General features: G+C 41.0%; 1 protein-coding gene across 1 annotated transcript in view; it reads left to right on the forward strand.

Moving 5' to 3' along the window:
- SH3BP1 (SH3 domain binding protein 1) overlaps positions 1-13,791 on the forward strand; it is a 35,503-nt gene extending 21,712 nt beyond the window's left edge. The window contains exons 8-18 of the mRNA XM_081956806.1: positions 506-574; positions 736-826; positions 1,195-1,337; positions 1,416-1,527; positions 2,252-2,333; positions 4,166-4,246; positions 4,512-4,628; positions 6,449-6,546; positions 10,006-10,135; positions 11,714-11,826; positions 12,676-13,791. Coding sequence (XP_081812932.1) covers positions 506-574; positions 736-826; positions 1,195-1,337; positions 1,416-1,527; positions 2,252-2,333; positions 4,166-4,246; positions 4,512-4,628; positions 6,449-6,546; positions 10,006-10,135; positions 11,714-11,826; positions 12,676-13,076 — 1,437 coding nt within the window. The 3' untranslated portion in view covers positions 13,077-13,791. The remainder of the gene's footprint in view (positions 1-505; positions 575-735; positions 827-1,194; positions 1,338-1,415; positions 1,528-2,251; positions 2,334-4,165; positions 4,247-4,511; positions 4,629-6,448; positions 6,547-10,005; positions 10,136-11,713; positions 11,827-12,675) is intronic.
- Positions 13,792-14,352: the final 561 nt, after the last annotated feature.

The following is a 14,352-nucleotide window of genomic DNA, read 5'->3' on the forward strand; positions in this document are numbered from 1 at the left end:
TTGTGTATTGGGTAGCTTCCACAAGTGAGCTCAAAATGCCAAACTAGTTTCTAATGATTGTCACCCCAAAACCTACCTGATTGCTAAAATAAGACTATTGCAAAAGCCCTGCATCTCATTATTCTAATCTAGCTTAGAAAGTCACCATGGATCTTGTAATGGCTACCAATGGGAAGCATAAGAATTTGTTGGCTTCCATTAGTTGCATACATGTATCCTGACAGCCATGCAGTTATATTCGAGAAGTACAAGTATACTCCTATCTGTATTAGGAGTTCGTTGATGATGTAATGCAAAATTGGCAATTTTAAGATGCATGGACTTCGATTCCCAGAATTCTTCAGCCAAACATGGGAAATTCTGAGAGTTGAAGTCCACATGTCAATGCCGCCTAGGTTGGGAAACTCTGTTGTAATGAATGAATGTCAAGAAATGTAGTGATGAAATTTTATGTTTAATTTTTCACGAGTGTATCAAGGAATAATACTTCCCAATACTATTCCAGGATGAATATATGGCTGATTTATATCATTTTTCAACCAAGGAGGACAGCTATGCTAAGTACTTTATCAAAGTAAGATTTAATTCATTTTCTTAACTACTCTACTTCTATTTTATTTATATTATATTTTAAAAATCACGTAACTTCTGAAAGTTTCATCTCTCCATAGACAAGGCTTGTAGGAAAAATACTAATTAGAATTACAATTCTGTTTGCGTCTTTCTCTGTGGCAGTTGTTGGAAATCCAGGCAGAATATCATCAGAAGTCTCTGGAATCTCTAAATTCCAGCTTGGCAGAGCTAATGAGTTCTCACAATCAAACAGGTATAACTTGAGATGCATTTTTGATGTGACGCATTAGCAATAAATAAATTGTTATTATTCAGCCAGAGCTTTGAGAATATTAAGGAGAAAGGGCTGCAAATACAGTATGTGGGAACTGAATATTAATACTTTTAGTAGGGGCATTCTCTGGGCATCAGTTTAGCTGTGGTCCTTTTTAATTGATGTTTGCATTAACTGATATTTGCATTAAGCTGTGGTAGTCAGCTAGAAATGGCTTCAGCTTTTTGTTCTGTGTACACCAAAAAAACCTGCTATTAGGTCAGAAGAGTAGAGAGGAGATAACTGTGCAAATTAATAGACCAACATTCTTTAATCTTTCACCTTTCTACTCCTCCTTCCTTGTTTAGATGCTCCTTTTCCATTCGATGCAGCTGTACCAGGGGTGTATGGCATGCCATTAGAGACTCACCTGAAGGCTGCTGGGCGAGAGATTGCACTTCCCATTGAAGCCTGTGTTATGATGCTGTTGACCACAGGTATGAAGGAAGAGGTAGGTGCCACCCTCTGTCCAGCCATTCATTTGCCATGGACCTCCTGGCTTCTCTCTTACTTTTATTTCTTCTTTTAGGGGCTCTTCCGGTTGGCCGCTGGAGCTTCTGTGCTGAAGAAACTAAAATACTGTCTTGACAATGGCTCAAATATTCTGGATGAATTCTACGTAGACCCCCATGCTGTGGCAGGTAGGTGATCAGAAGAGATCTTGTCTGAGACTACTACACATCCTCTTCAGGACCTGTTTTCCTTGTTACCTTCTGGGAGGAGGCTTTGTGGTTTCCAAAGCAGAACATCCAGATTTCGTTACAGTTTTGTTCCATATAGTATCAACCTTGTGAACTCTCAAACTTCCTCTTTCCAATATGTATTCAAGATGGACAGTGATTAATATGTGTATGTATGGTTGTAGGTGTGTGTGTGTGTGTGTGTGTGTGTGTGTTATGTATATGTACACTTTTGAAAGCAGGCAACAGAATTTCATTTTTAGTGGGTGCCAGTGTACTCACAATAAAAAAATGGCAATAAAGTTTATATCTATCTATCTATTGATCGATCGATTGATCGATCGTCAAAGAGGCTTTTCAGTGAAATTTGAGTAGAGCAAAATAGAAACAAAGCACACTTTCTCTCACCTGCGAGCTTCTAAGCAACCTGCTTCACAGAAAAATAAAGTATTTACTTTGAACGTCATTAAATGTAGCAAGTTTACACAGCATAATTCCATTTTCCCCTCAGACAGCAGTAAACAACTTAAAGTTCTTTAGACAATTTGAAAACACTTCCCAAACTCATTGATTACAATACTGGTTTCTCATAATATTGAAACATTCGACACATACCAGGCAATTTACATTTTGTTTACAGCTAGGCAGTCATATTGTGTCAGAAACATACTTTTTTTGCTTCCAGGTGCACTCAAATGTTACCTACGAGAATTGCCACAGCCGTTGATGACCTCTGAACTCTATGATGATTGGCTGAAAGCTGCCAGGTGGGTTGGAAACAGAAAAACGGGCTTAAGTCTTTATTTCAGTCTTTGGTTGAGTTTTATTTATCTGACAAACTAATACTTACCCCCTTGTTTATATTGGGGAAATAATTAGCATTTTAATGGGTGTGTAGAGTACTTATATCCACTGTATATGCTACATAGCCATTAAGAAAGTGCATCTCCAATTAATGACATTAAAAAACTAAAAGGAAATTATATATTTCAGTAGAGATCTTCTTTTAAAAGAAAACTCTCAGAAATATATCCAATTTTGTTTCTAGCTCAGATGATTCTTAGAGTACTAACTCTGCCCAGTTCTAGTCCTATTCAATTTCCCATAGGCAGATAGATCAATGACAACCCAACAAGAAGTCAGACATTTCCTACTGTTTGTTTGTAATTGTTAATCTCCTGATATTCATAGTACTGGCGATTAACTTGTTTTCTTATAAATTGTCCAAAAAAAAATCTTCCTAACACATGATGGTGCAGAAGAAGAATGTGTAATATATCCTGATCCATAAAATATACAGTATATCCAGTGGTTTGAGTTTAGAATAAACTGTAGAAACCTGAGACTGAATCTCAGCTCAAGCAATTAACTCTGACAATCAAATCTACTTTCAAGACAAGGTTCCTTTTCAGGTTCCTGATAATTTCATGGGCATGTCTGTGTAATTTCTTGGCAACACAACAACATGAAATGGTTGCCACTGTTTTATTCCCATTAAAACAAACAGTCTAGAAATTAACCTTAGTATTCCCAAATGACACCCCCATGCAAATATTAATGAGACCCCTCCCCCAACTTATTTGGCTTCTACCCTCAGAGAAGCTCAGTCAGGTGATTCCACCAACTGAGAGCTAAAGGCAGCTTGGTGGCACAGTGGTTAGAATTCAGTATTGCAGGCGAATTCTGCCAATTGCCAGTAGTTCGATTCTGACTGGTTGAGTCAGCCTTTCATCCTTCCAAGGTCGGTAAAATGAAGACCAAGATTGTTGGGGGCAATATGATGATTCTGTAAACCACTTAGAGAGGGCTGTAAAGTACTATGAAGTGGTATTTAAGCAGGGACGTGCGGTCAGGGGAGGCAGGGGAGGCAGAGCCTCACCGCTCTCATCATGAAAAAAAAGGGAAAAGGGAAAAGGCGCTGAAAAGCCTCGGGGAATGTGACTGCGCGAGCTGCGGTCCCCTTCATGTTGAATCAGGAAAGCGGGGAATGGGACCACGTGTGCAGGACAGAGGGAGGTGCAGGAGGCTCCTCTAGCCTCAGCATCCCTCCTGCACATGTGGTCCCATTCCCCGCCTTCTGTCGGATTCTGACGCCGGAGCTCATGGTTCCAGGGCGAATGCGCATGCGCGAACGGCTCCCTTCCTCGCACTGAGCAATGGCAGGTTTACAGGAAGTTGCTCGCGAAAGGATGGACTTTTCAGACCATCGGCTACCGTTTCCCAGCCAGCTCGCTCGCAAAAGGACCCTGGAAACTGAGTCGTGGCCGGCGCCTTGCTAAGAATTCCCCGCCTTCCTGATGACATCACCAGCCTCACCAGCCATAAACCTCACCGCACGTCTCTGTATTTAAGTCTAAGTACTATTGCTATTGGCAGAGAGGATTGCTCCATCCATATCTAAGAAGCCTTAGAGGATGTAAATGAAAAGAAATACAGCCAGAATCTGATTACATTGTCCTTTACTATTAGGCAATACAAAATAATATGAATTCTCACAAGTTCTATTATCCTTTTTATTTTCAAGTTGTTCTGGCCTTCCTTTTCTGCCTCAAAAAAAAAAAAATCACATCCTTTTTTTCCCTTCACTCTTCCTTTTCAGTGCCAAAGAGCCAGAAGTTCGACTAGAGTGCCTCAAGGATATTTGCAATCTTCTTCCCAAGGACAACTACAACAACATGAGGTGTGACATAGCTATACATTTTTAAAACTTTCAAGGATCAATTTTAAGTTTTATTATAATGTATAATAATATTCTTGAATGTTTGCATTTTTATGTTCACTGCCTTAATTCAGAAAGTTGGCTTATAGGCTTACTTAAATGAAGATGTAAAGCTTTTCTGCTTCTTGGCTTTCTGTGGTAGGTCAACATTCAAAAGAAAAATATGAGAACCCTAAGAAAATCAAGGCACCGAGTTTTGCTTTTACAAATCACTCTTTCTTTGTAGGTATCTGATTCGTTTTTTAGCCAAGCTGGCTGAACAACAGGAAGTGAATAAAATGTCCCCAAGCAACATTGCCATTGTCCTAGGACCCAACCTACTGTGGCCCCAGGAGAATGAAGGGTAAAGTATAGATGTCCCAGAAGACAATATACTCTGTTTGTTTCATATAGTACAGGGGTGTCCAAACTTGGGAACTTTAAGACTTGTGGACTTCAACTCCCAGAATTCTGTCCACAAGTCTTAAAGTTCCCAAGTTTGGACACCCCTGATATAGTATATACTTATTCAGTAATGAATTATTGAGAAATACCTCTCTTATTTCACATGTTCTCTCTATCTATGTAATATGTTGTACCAAAAATGTTATTCTCTCCCAAGCTTGCTACTGCCCATCAGATGTATTAAAATATAATGCTCGTTATTCTCCGGCCAATAGCATTACTGTTGGGAATTGTAGCACAAAACAACTGGAGACCCACACGATGGATAAAGGAAGTCATCCATGGCCAATTCTTTTAAAACTGGGAAACATTTGGAAAGTGCACTTTTTTTCATCACTGCAACAATGTGATTACAGCAGTTTAATTTTTGGGGTTTCAACATTCCTTATTCAAAGACCTTGCTGAGAACTTTATCTTTATTTGTAATATAGAGAGGAAAGTCTTAATTTCTTTTTCAGCCGTGCCAAACCAATCAAGTAAGTGATTGGTAGTTTAAGCAGACACATAAACAGGTCTCCTTCCCAACTCCCTTGCATAGGTTCAACTATCCAAGAATTAGATATAAATTAAAATGCTGTAAATAACTTCATAAATAATTAAGTTATTAAATAATACCTTGCCTAAAGTAAAGATACTGTTGATATATTTCTTATAGAATATGTATGTAACTATGTGTACTGTAATTTCTACCTTAATAAGAGGCAGTAATTACCTTCGGTTGGTAGTCTTTTGTAGCTAGTGGGATACTGCTGGGTTTCTTCCAATCAGCTTCTTCCTCTGATCATCTGTATGGAGTATGCGTGATCCTGTGTCACATCCTTCTTCTTCTTTTGATCTTTCTCATTCTATCTTGGATTCTGCACTTCTTCATCAATCAAAACTACCTAAATCCCTCTTAGTTTGACAACTTATCAGCTTCTTCTGGATCCCTCCAATCACAGCTCCAAAGCAAGCTCTCTTTTACTGTCGTACTTTCAACTTTTTCAATGTTTTTTGTCACTGCCAGCTCTCCTAATGTGAGAAAGTGTGTGTGTGTGTGTGTGTGTGTGTGCTTGTGTGTGAAAATTTTATTTATTGCACTCTATATTTTTATATGGCATTTCTCAAACTTCTCAAAAAATGAAAGAAACTGAATGAGCAATCACTGCCAAAATGAAGGGGGGGGGGGAATCCAATTGCTTGTCCTCCTAAATCAGTTCTTAATACCTTTCAAATCAGGTTTTAATCAGTTCTTCAGAAAACACATACGAACAGCAGTGCTTTCAACGTAATATTCTGTTCTTGAAGTAACCAACCAGAAACAGATGGGAATCCTTGTGAAAGACAAGACTGCATGCTTTCCTACACATTTTCAAGAGCAACCAATATTTTCTCTCTTCAGGGAATTTATATATATCAATATATAGTTTAACAATAATGCCTTATCTAACCACCTCCTGTTTAGTACCACATAAATATAAAAAGCATTCACCCTGGGATGAGAGGATAATATTGTTGATAGAGAGAATAGCATTGTTAAATTATTTATGTGCACTTGTTGTAATCAGGTTAAATCTCATTAGATGTTCAGAGATCAAGTAGCAGGATAGTTTAATATTTATATGCTGACATGTGGGTGAAGCCTACCTGTAAAAGTGAGCAAGGGAGATTAGACAAATGAATTATATAGGTTGTTGCTTCAGAATCTGTTCAGTGTCATTCTTGGCTTCTTTCTCCCAGGTCCCAAGTGCAGCTGGACATAGCTTCTGTGTCCTCCATTCAAGTCGTGGGAGTGGTGGAGCCTCTCATACAAAATGCTGAGATCCTCTTTCCAGGAGGTAATCTGAATTCTTTTTTTCTCAGGGCAAATTGGACTCTTACAAAGCTTGTAAGCAGACACATGCAGTTGGTACCCAGTTGAAAAGGACAGCTTAGGGAGACTGGAAAATGGAATGAATCAATGAATTCTGTGAATTCCTTAGTCACTGTGAAAAAGAAATCTCTATGTGCCTTATGGAGTAACTATGCCTTGCAATTATATCATTCATGTACTATGTGTCTTTCTTTGTCATGCAAGTTTCAACAGCAAGATTTTTGCAATCCAGGGTTAGAATAAGTTGCAAAATGTGTGTCTGTGTGCGTGTGTGTATTTGTGTGTGTGTGTTCTCCAAGGCACCTGAGGGTAGAACAAGAAGCAATGGGTGGAAACTAATCAAGGAGAGAAGCAACTTAGAACTGAGGAGAAATTTCCTGACAGTTAGAACAGTGGAACAGCTTGCCTCCAGAAGTTGTGAATGCCCCAACACTGGAAGTCTTTAAGAAGATGTTGGATAGCTATTTGTCTGAAACGGTATAGGGTTTCCTGCCTAGGCAGGGGGTTGGACTAGAAGACCTCCAAGGTCCCTTCCAACTCTACTATTGTATTGTATTGTGTGTGTGTGTTTGTGTGTGTAGGGGCTCTAAGCTGTGCTTCTTTGGAGCAAAGAAAATATATAATTTATATTAATGATGTTTAATATTTAAAAGCAAGTACTGTATAAAGGTGGCTAGACAAATGGTGTTAAAATAAGATATATGGGTAAAAACTGAGTATATATGAACCATTCTTGGGGAAAACTCAAATCAGTGGCGGATGCAGAAGCTGTATGTGGATGATTTAATCAAGTATGATTTATATAATAATAATAATAATAATAAATTGAATTTATTAGCCGCTCCCTTTCCAAGTAGGACTCGGGGCGGCGTACAATGGAGCATATAAAACATAGAAAATGTATAAAAAACAAATAGACATACATACATACCAAACACATATACACATACACGGACACGGACACGGAGGAGGTAACAAATTACATCATATAGACAGTTAAAATTAGCATTAAAATACCCCAATTGTAAGAACTCAATATGTAATTAAAAATTTAACGTTTAAAAACAATTTAAAAAACAGTTAGGAGGAATAAGAGAAAAATTACGATTGAGCCAGGCCAGATAATTGAAAGAGGTGGGTCTTCAGCTGTACACGGAAGGAGCGGAGATCGGACGTAATCCTGATGTCACGGGGGAGGTCATTCCACAGGGCTGGGCCCATCACAGAGAAGGCTCTGCTCCTGGGTGTCGCCCCCCGACACTGTTTGGCGGACGGCACCCGGAGAAGTCCCTCTCTGTGTGAGCGAATCGGTCGTAGGGATGTGTGGGGCAGGATGCGATCCTGCATGTAACTAGGCCCTATGCCATGAAGCGCTTTAAATATCATAATCAAAACCTTGAAACGCACTCGGAAGACCACAGGAAGCCAGTGCAGCTCGCGCAGGAGAGGTGTTACAGGGGAGTATCTAGTCCTCCCCATAATCACCCGCGCGGCCGCGTTCTGGACCAACTGTAGTCTCCGAGTGCATCTCAAGGGAAGCCCCATGTAGAGAGCATTGCAGTAATCCAGGCGAGACGTCACTAGCGCATGGGTGACTGTGCGTAGGGCATCCCGGTCCAATAAGGGGCGCAATTGGCGCATCAGGCGGACCTGATGGAACGCCCCCCTTGCCACGGCTGTTACATGGTCATCCATGGACAGCCGGGCATCTAGGAGGACGCCCAAATTGCGCACCTGTTCCATGGGGGCTAGTTGGACGCCCCCAATGGCCAGAGATGGAAGCACCTGGTTGAACCGGGAGGCCGGAAGCCACAGCCACTCCGTCTTGGAAGGGTTGAGTTTTAGTCGGTTGCCATCCATCCAGACCCGTACGGCCTCCAGACACCGGGACATCATTTCGACAGCCTCATTGGGGTGGTTCGGGGTGGAAATGTATAGCTGAGTATCATCAGCATACAGATGATATCCCACCCCAAAACCACGGATGATCTCGCCCAGCGGTTTCATATATGTGTTGAACAGGAGAGGCGAGAGCACCGATCCCTGTGGCACTCCACATGTGAGTGGCCTCCGGGTCGAACTCTGCTCCCCTGCCAACACACGTTGCGTCCGATCAGAGAGGTAGGAGCCAAACCACCGTAAAACGGTGCCCCTGACTCCCAGCCCCTCTAGCCGGCGCAACAGGATACCATGGTCGATGGTATCGAACGCCGCCGAGAGATCTAATAGGACCAGGATAGAGGAACAACCCCTATCTCTGGCCCTCCAGAGATCATCAACCAATGCGACCAAGGCCGTCTCAGTGCTGTGCCCGGGTCGGAAGCCGGACTGGCGCGGGTCTAGATAATCATTTTCCTCCAGGTGACGAGGGAACTGCTGTGCCACCACACTCTCTACAACCTTCGCTAAAAAAGGAAGGTTGGAGACCGGACGATAATTGACTAGGTCCGTTGGGTCCAGGGAAGGCTTCTTGAGCAGGGGCCTCACCACCGCCTCTTTCAAGGCGGCCGGTAGAGACCCCTCACCCAACGAGGCGTTCACCAGGCCCAGGAGCCAGTCGCGCGTAACCTCCCAGGATGCCAGTACAAGCCAGGAGGGACACGGGTCCAATAAACATGTGGTGGGTCGCAGACGTCCACGCAACCTGTCCAAATCCTCGATGGCAACCGAGTCGAACTCCTCCCAGAGCGGTCCCTCAAGACTCGCCACGGGCGTCTCTACTGGACCACTGAAAGGTGCAGTTACCAACACTTCTGAAAGGAACCTTCAAGGCACTTCATTAAACTATGCATGGAATGCCATCATCAGGATTGGGTTCTGGCAGGCACTACTGCCGGTTTGCTCATGGGCGCGCTGCGCACACGCATGCACAGTGCAATAAAAGTTGTTCTGCACATATGCAGAAGCAAAAAACAAGATGGCGGCGCCTATGACACCGTCCAGAGAACCGGTTCGCGAGCATGGCAGGCCTGGGTCGCTGCCAGTTCCAGCAACCCAGACTGCCAAACCACTAATGGTTTGGCTGAACCGGTCCAAACTGGTAGGAACCCACCACTGGCCATCATGGTATTCCAGCCACATTTCTCTAGAGCTAAATCTAGATCCTAGATGGGAAGTGCTTTCTTAATCAAAAAGTAGATAAATGAACAAATAGTGTATTTTATCAGTGTAAACACCTAGATTGTGGCATTAACTTTTAAGGGCTTTAGAGGGAAGAGTCACAGGCTTCTGACTTTTATCTAGGCTGTCTCTTCTTGATTTGTCATGAATTGACTATTCTTTATTAGAGCACTGATAAATCTTATGAAAAGCGGTGGAAGGAATCAAAGGTGAACCTTCTGCTGCTAGAGAGAAGTGCAGAACATTATAATAGCTTCCAGACACTCAGACTGTCTCATGCATTTATTTTTCTTTTTTCCCTAAGATATCGACTTCAATGTCTCCAGTCTGTTTACTCCTCCATTAGACATCAAAAACCAAAACATCTCCACAACAGAAGAACCTACAGCAGTGTTTCTGCCTTTGGAATCTAATCCCCCTATGCCTGAAGAAAGGTATACATAGACAAATATAACCTTTAGCTGTGCTTTTAGTTTTACAAAGAATGCTGAGAATAAAAAGGCCATGAAAGAATTCATCTGAGTTAGCGTCTGTATAGCAGCACAAATATACATATAGAGCAGTGATAGTGAACCTTTTTCTTATGGCGTGCCAAAATTGTGCATGCGCGTGCCCACACCAATTCAATCCTCCCCACCCACCTGCACATGCGTGTGCAACCACACCCGGACATGCGTGCACCATCCCTCCCCAGGCTCCAGAGGCTTTCCTGAAGCCTCAGTAGGGCGAAAACAGCCCCCCCGGCCCTCCGGAAGGCCGAAAATTAGCTGGCCAGCACGTGCATGCACGCCAAAGCTGACTGCTGGCGTGCCAGAAAATATGGCACACGTGCCACAGGTTCGCCCTCACGGATATAGAGCATGGGGTCAGTTGCTCTAATATGGAGTTAATGCATTGTATTCTTTTGTATCAGTTCTGCAAAAAAATGTAGCGATACATTTCAATTACACAATTTTCTGTTCTCCACTTTTTGTTCAGATACAATTCTTCTTCATAGTGATGTGATGTGCTCATTTACCTATCATAACATGATACTTTTGTGTTGTTTATTTAATACACTAGTTTCAAAAAAACAAGGTACCAGTCTAAGCCTGGCTTAAAAAAACATTTGTAAAAATAATAAAGAAGAAATCAAATAAATAATCACTATACCTACAATAGCATGGTATATGTAAGCAAATCAATTGTCTTACAGCTTAACATAATGATCTGTTTTATATCCTACTCTAAGACAATGGCCGGGTTTCTAATAAAGACTACCTAACCCATCACTAGTAAAGTAACCTATCTTACTTTAATCTGCTCCGGTGTGTGTTGCTGTGCAGCCATATTGTAAACAGTAAAAAAAAAAACACCTCCAAAGAAGGCTCCCCAACCATCATTATGTGATAGAATATAATTTAAAACATTGAAACATGGTGGTGCGGTGGTTAGAGAGCAGTACTGCAGGCTACTTCTGCTGCCTGCCGGCTGCCTGCAATTTTACAGTTCAAATTTCATCAGGCTTAAGGTTGACTCAGCCTTCCATCCCCAAATTGTTGGGGGCAATATGCTGACTCTGTAAACCGCTTAGAGATGGCTGTAAAGCACTGCAAAGTGGTATATAAGTCTAAGTGCTATTGCTATTGCTATTTTAACCTGACCTTGTAATACCAATAGTCAGTGGCATATAAAAAGCAGGACTAATGGTCCCTCAAGCTTACATTAAAAATAATCCCAAAGAAAAACTGATTAGCAAAAGAGAAAAAGAAGAAACCACAATTTGGGAATCCGTTTTTAAAACTTAAAATCATCTTTGGGATGCACAAACCAACCTTCAGGTGTTCTTCACTAGTCAGTAAATGGAGTATAAACTTCACTCTAATCTTCCCGAAATAGAGATCAGCCACCATTTTAGTGGTTAGTGGTTGATATCAAAGGATTAAGAATGGACATATTTCTGGAATTTCTGTATACTAATTGTTTTTGGAAGCCTACAAATGAGAATTTATAAGACTTTTCCACATTGGCAGGAAAAATGCTGAGGTTATTCCAGAAACAGTGTCCTCAAAAGTGACCCAGTCATCTACTGAAACAACAATCTGCCCACCTACCTCTCTTTCTGCTGATGAGACCTCACGAAAAAGTAAGTTTCATAGTAATCATTTTACTTCTCTTATTGACACCAACTGCCAATGTTCCCACGTGGTTGAAGAACTCTTCAAATGGGATTGTAGCAAGATACTTGCATTAAGGAAACGACAGTGGTACTATTTTGTACTCTGAAAACATAGTTTGTTGCTTGGGAGATTCAAAAGGTTTTAATTGTGCAATCAATGTTTCTCTGAATTTTACAGAGACCTGATGATAATATCTTATATTGATACTTTTCCTACTTCTTACATTTTTTAATAAAAGAAAAATCAGCTAAATAAGGAGTAATGGAATAGTGGCACAATATATTTTCATTGACAGAATTAGAAGCTATCTGAAAATATGCAATGCCATAGTACCTGTTGACTGTTTTATTCTGTTTACCTTTTGTTTTACTGTCTTGTTCAGAAAATCCAGGGCATATTCAAGGTTGACTAATTAGTGCATAACTCTGTATGTACTTTAAATGACAATACTAGATAAAATAGAGGGAAACATATGTAGAAAATTCATACTGCAGATTGATAAGGTTGGGTATAATCTGTCTTAAATATAGATTTCAGTTTACTCTGCAATTCTGGCATTGTTAGAACCACCTTATGCAGTTAAACACACATAAATAACAAATATAAAAAGCCAGTACTTTTAGAAATAATTTTATTCCAGTTTTGAAAAACAGATACAAAGAAAATAGATAGAAAGAAAATAATTAAAAGAGACTCTTGTATCAACTGTGACAGCATTTTTTCTGGATTCATGCAGAGCTGAGATGCAGGAATTAGAATTAAAAAATGTCTAAAATATTGGATTTTACTTCTCTTTCTTTCATTCTCCTCTACAGCTAAGCGGGTGGCTCCACCCAGACCTACCATGCCTCCACCCCACCCTCAAACTACGCCACCTGTTCACCGTCACATGGCTCCTCCTCCACCTCTAGAGTCTCCCTCCATCCCTAAAGCCTTGCCCCGAAGAACAGTAGGGGGACCAGTACGAGCCCCAGTTGTGCCACCACCACTCCCTCCCCAGCCTGCCAGGCGGCAGAGCCTCAAAGCTCTGCCATCACCCAGGCCACCTTCAGAAGCTACGAACAATAAGGCAGCTGCAGCTGAAGAGGATTCTACTAAAGTCTGCAGTAGAGAAACGCCCAAAGATTCCATCCATACGAAGAAAGAAGCCAACGAAAAAAAGAACAGCTCTCCAGCTGCTGCTTCTCAGAAAGTAGAAGCTCTAGAGAATGTCTGAAAGGAAGAGTTTCACTGGCTTTGCTTTTGCCTATCCAATTTGTTGCATCTCCTTTCTGCCTGGTATTTTGTTAAGATGTTCCCCAAATGCATCAAGGTGCAAGGGTCATCTCCCTCGGGTCCCTTATGTATGGTCTTATTTAAATCAAACAACTCCCCGCCCCCAAATAAATAAAAAATCCCCCTTCCTGCTTGCAGACATTAAAGCATCAGTTAGTATAAGTTAGTATCATGCAATATTTCAATCCAAGCCCTGTACAGAAGCAGCAATTTGATACAACACACTTAACATTCCTACTATTCTATTGTTCAATCTATAAGGCACAAAGTAGCTTTTCATTAACAGTGCTCTGCTTTTTTATTTTTTATTTTTGACAAGACATCTGAATAAATGTTAAAAGAAGAAAGATTATGTTATATTTTCTTTACTGCAGTTATACCATACATCCTGCATGAATCCTATCTATGAGACTTCTACTTTACCCTTTTAAAAAGTGGTTAGTTATTTCGCTGGGTAACATTTGATCTATAACTCAAGTTTAAGGATGTATTTAGTTCATTTAAGATGATCTAAACAGTTCATACAGGTAAAAGGCAAATCAAAGAAACTGTGTATCAGTTTTGCTTGTATCAAAGATAAATACAGCTCTTGTTTTATTGAGATAAAAGGTGTTTTGTAACATTATAAAGTCTAATAAATACATTGCCGATGAATACTCTTTTTATTGATTTTCACTTTTAGGTACTGCTTCAGGAAACCTTTACCTTTATTTCGATTTTTATACCGCCCCCTCTCCCCAAAGGGACAAATGAGAGGATAGGCAAATAAAATAAAATTGCAATTGAAAGACCCTTCTCCCCATAAAATCAAAAGTGTAGACAATATATAATTTTTGATAAATAAACTAATAGACAAGAAAGAGCATAATAAAAATTCTGGGTCCTACATGACACATAAACACACACAAAAATTGAACAAATGCAGCAAGGCAGGGGGGGATCAAACTCACATCGTCACGTGATGTATTGTGGCTTTTCCCCCTTTCGCTAAACCAGCGCATGACGCATTCAGCCTGCGGGCTGCAAGTTTGACAGCCCTACAGCACAACACAAAAGTAGCCCATCAGAAGCAGCTGAAGAGTTCAAATCCTGGAGAGTTCAAATCAGAGGTGGTATTCAGCAGGTACTGACCAGTTCTGGAAAACCGGTAGCGGAAAGTTTGAGTAGTTTGGAGAACCAGTAAATACCACCTCTGACTGGCCCCGCCTCCATCTATT

This window comes from Natrix helvetica, assembly GCF_964273705.1.
Source record: "Natrix helvetica genome assembly, chromosome: 6".
NCBI lineage: Eukaryota > Metazoa > Chordata > Lepidosauria > Squamata > Natricidae > Natrix > Natrix helvetica.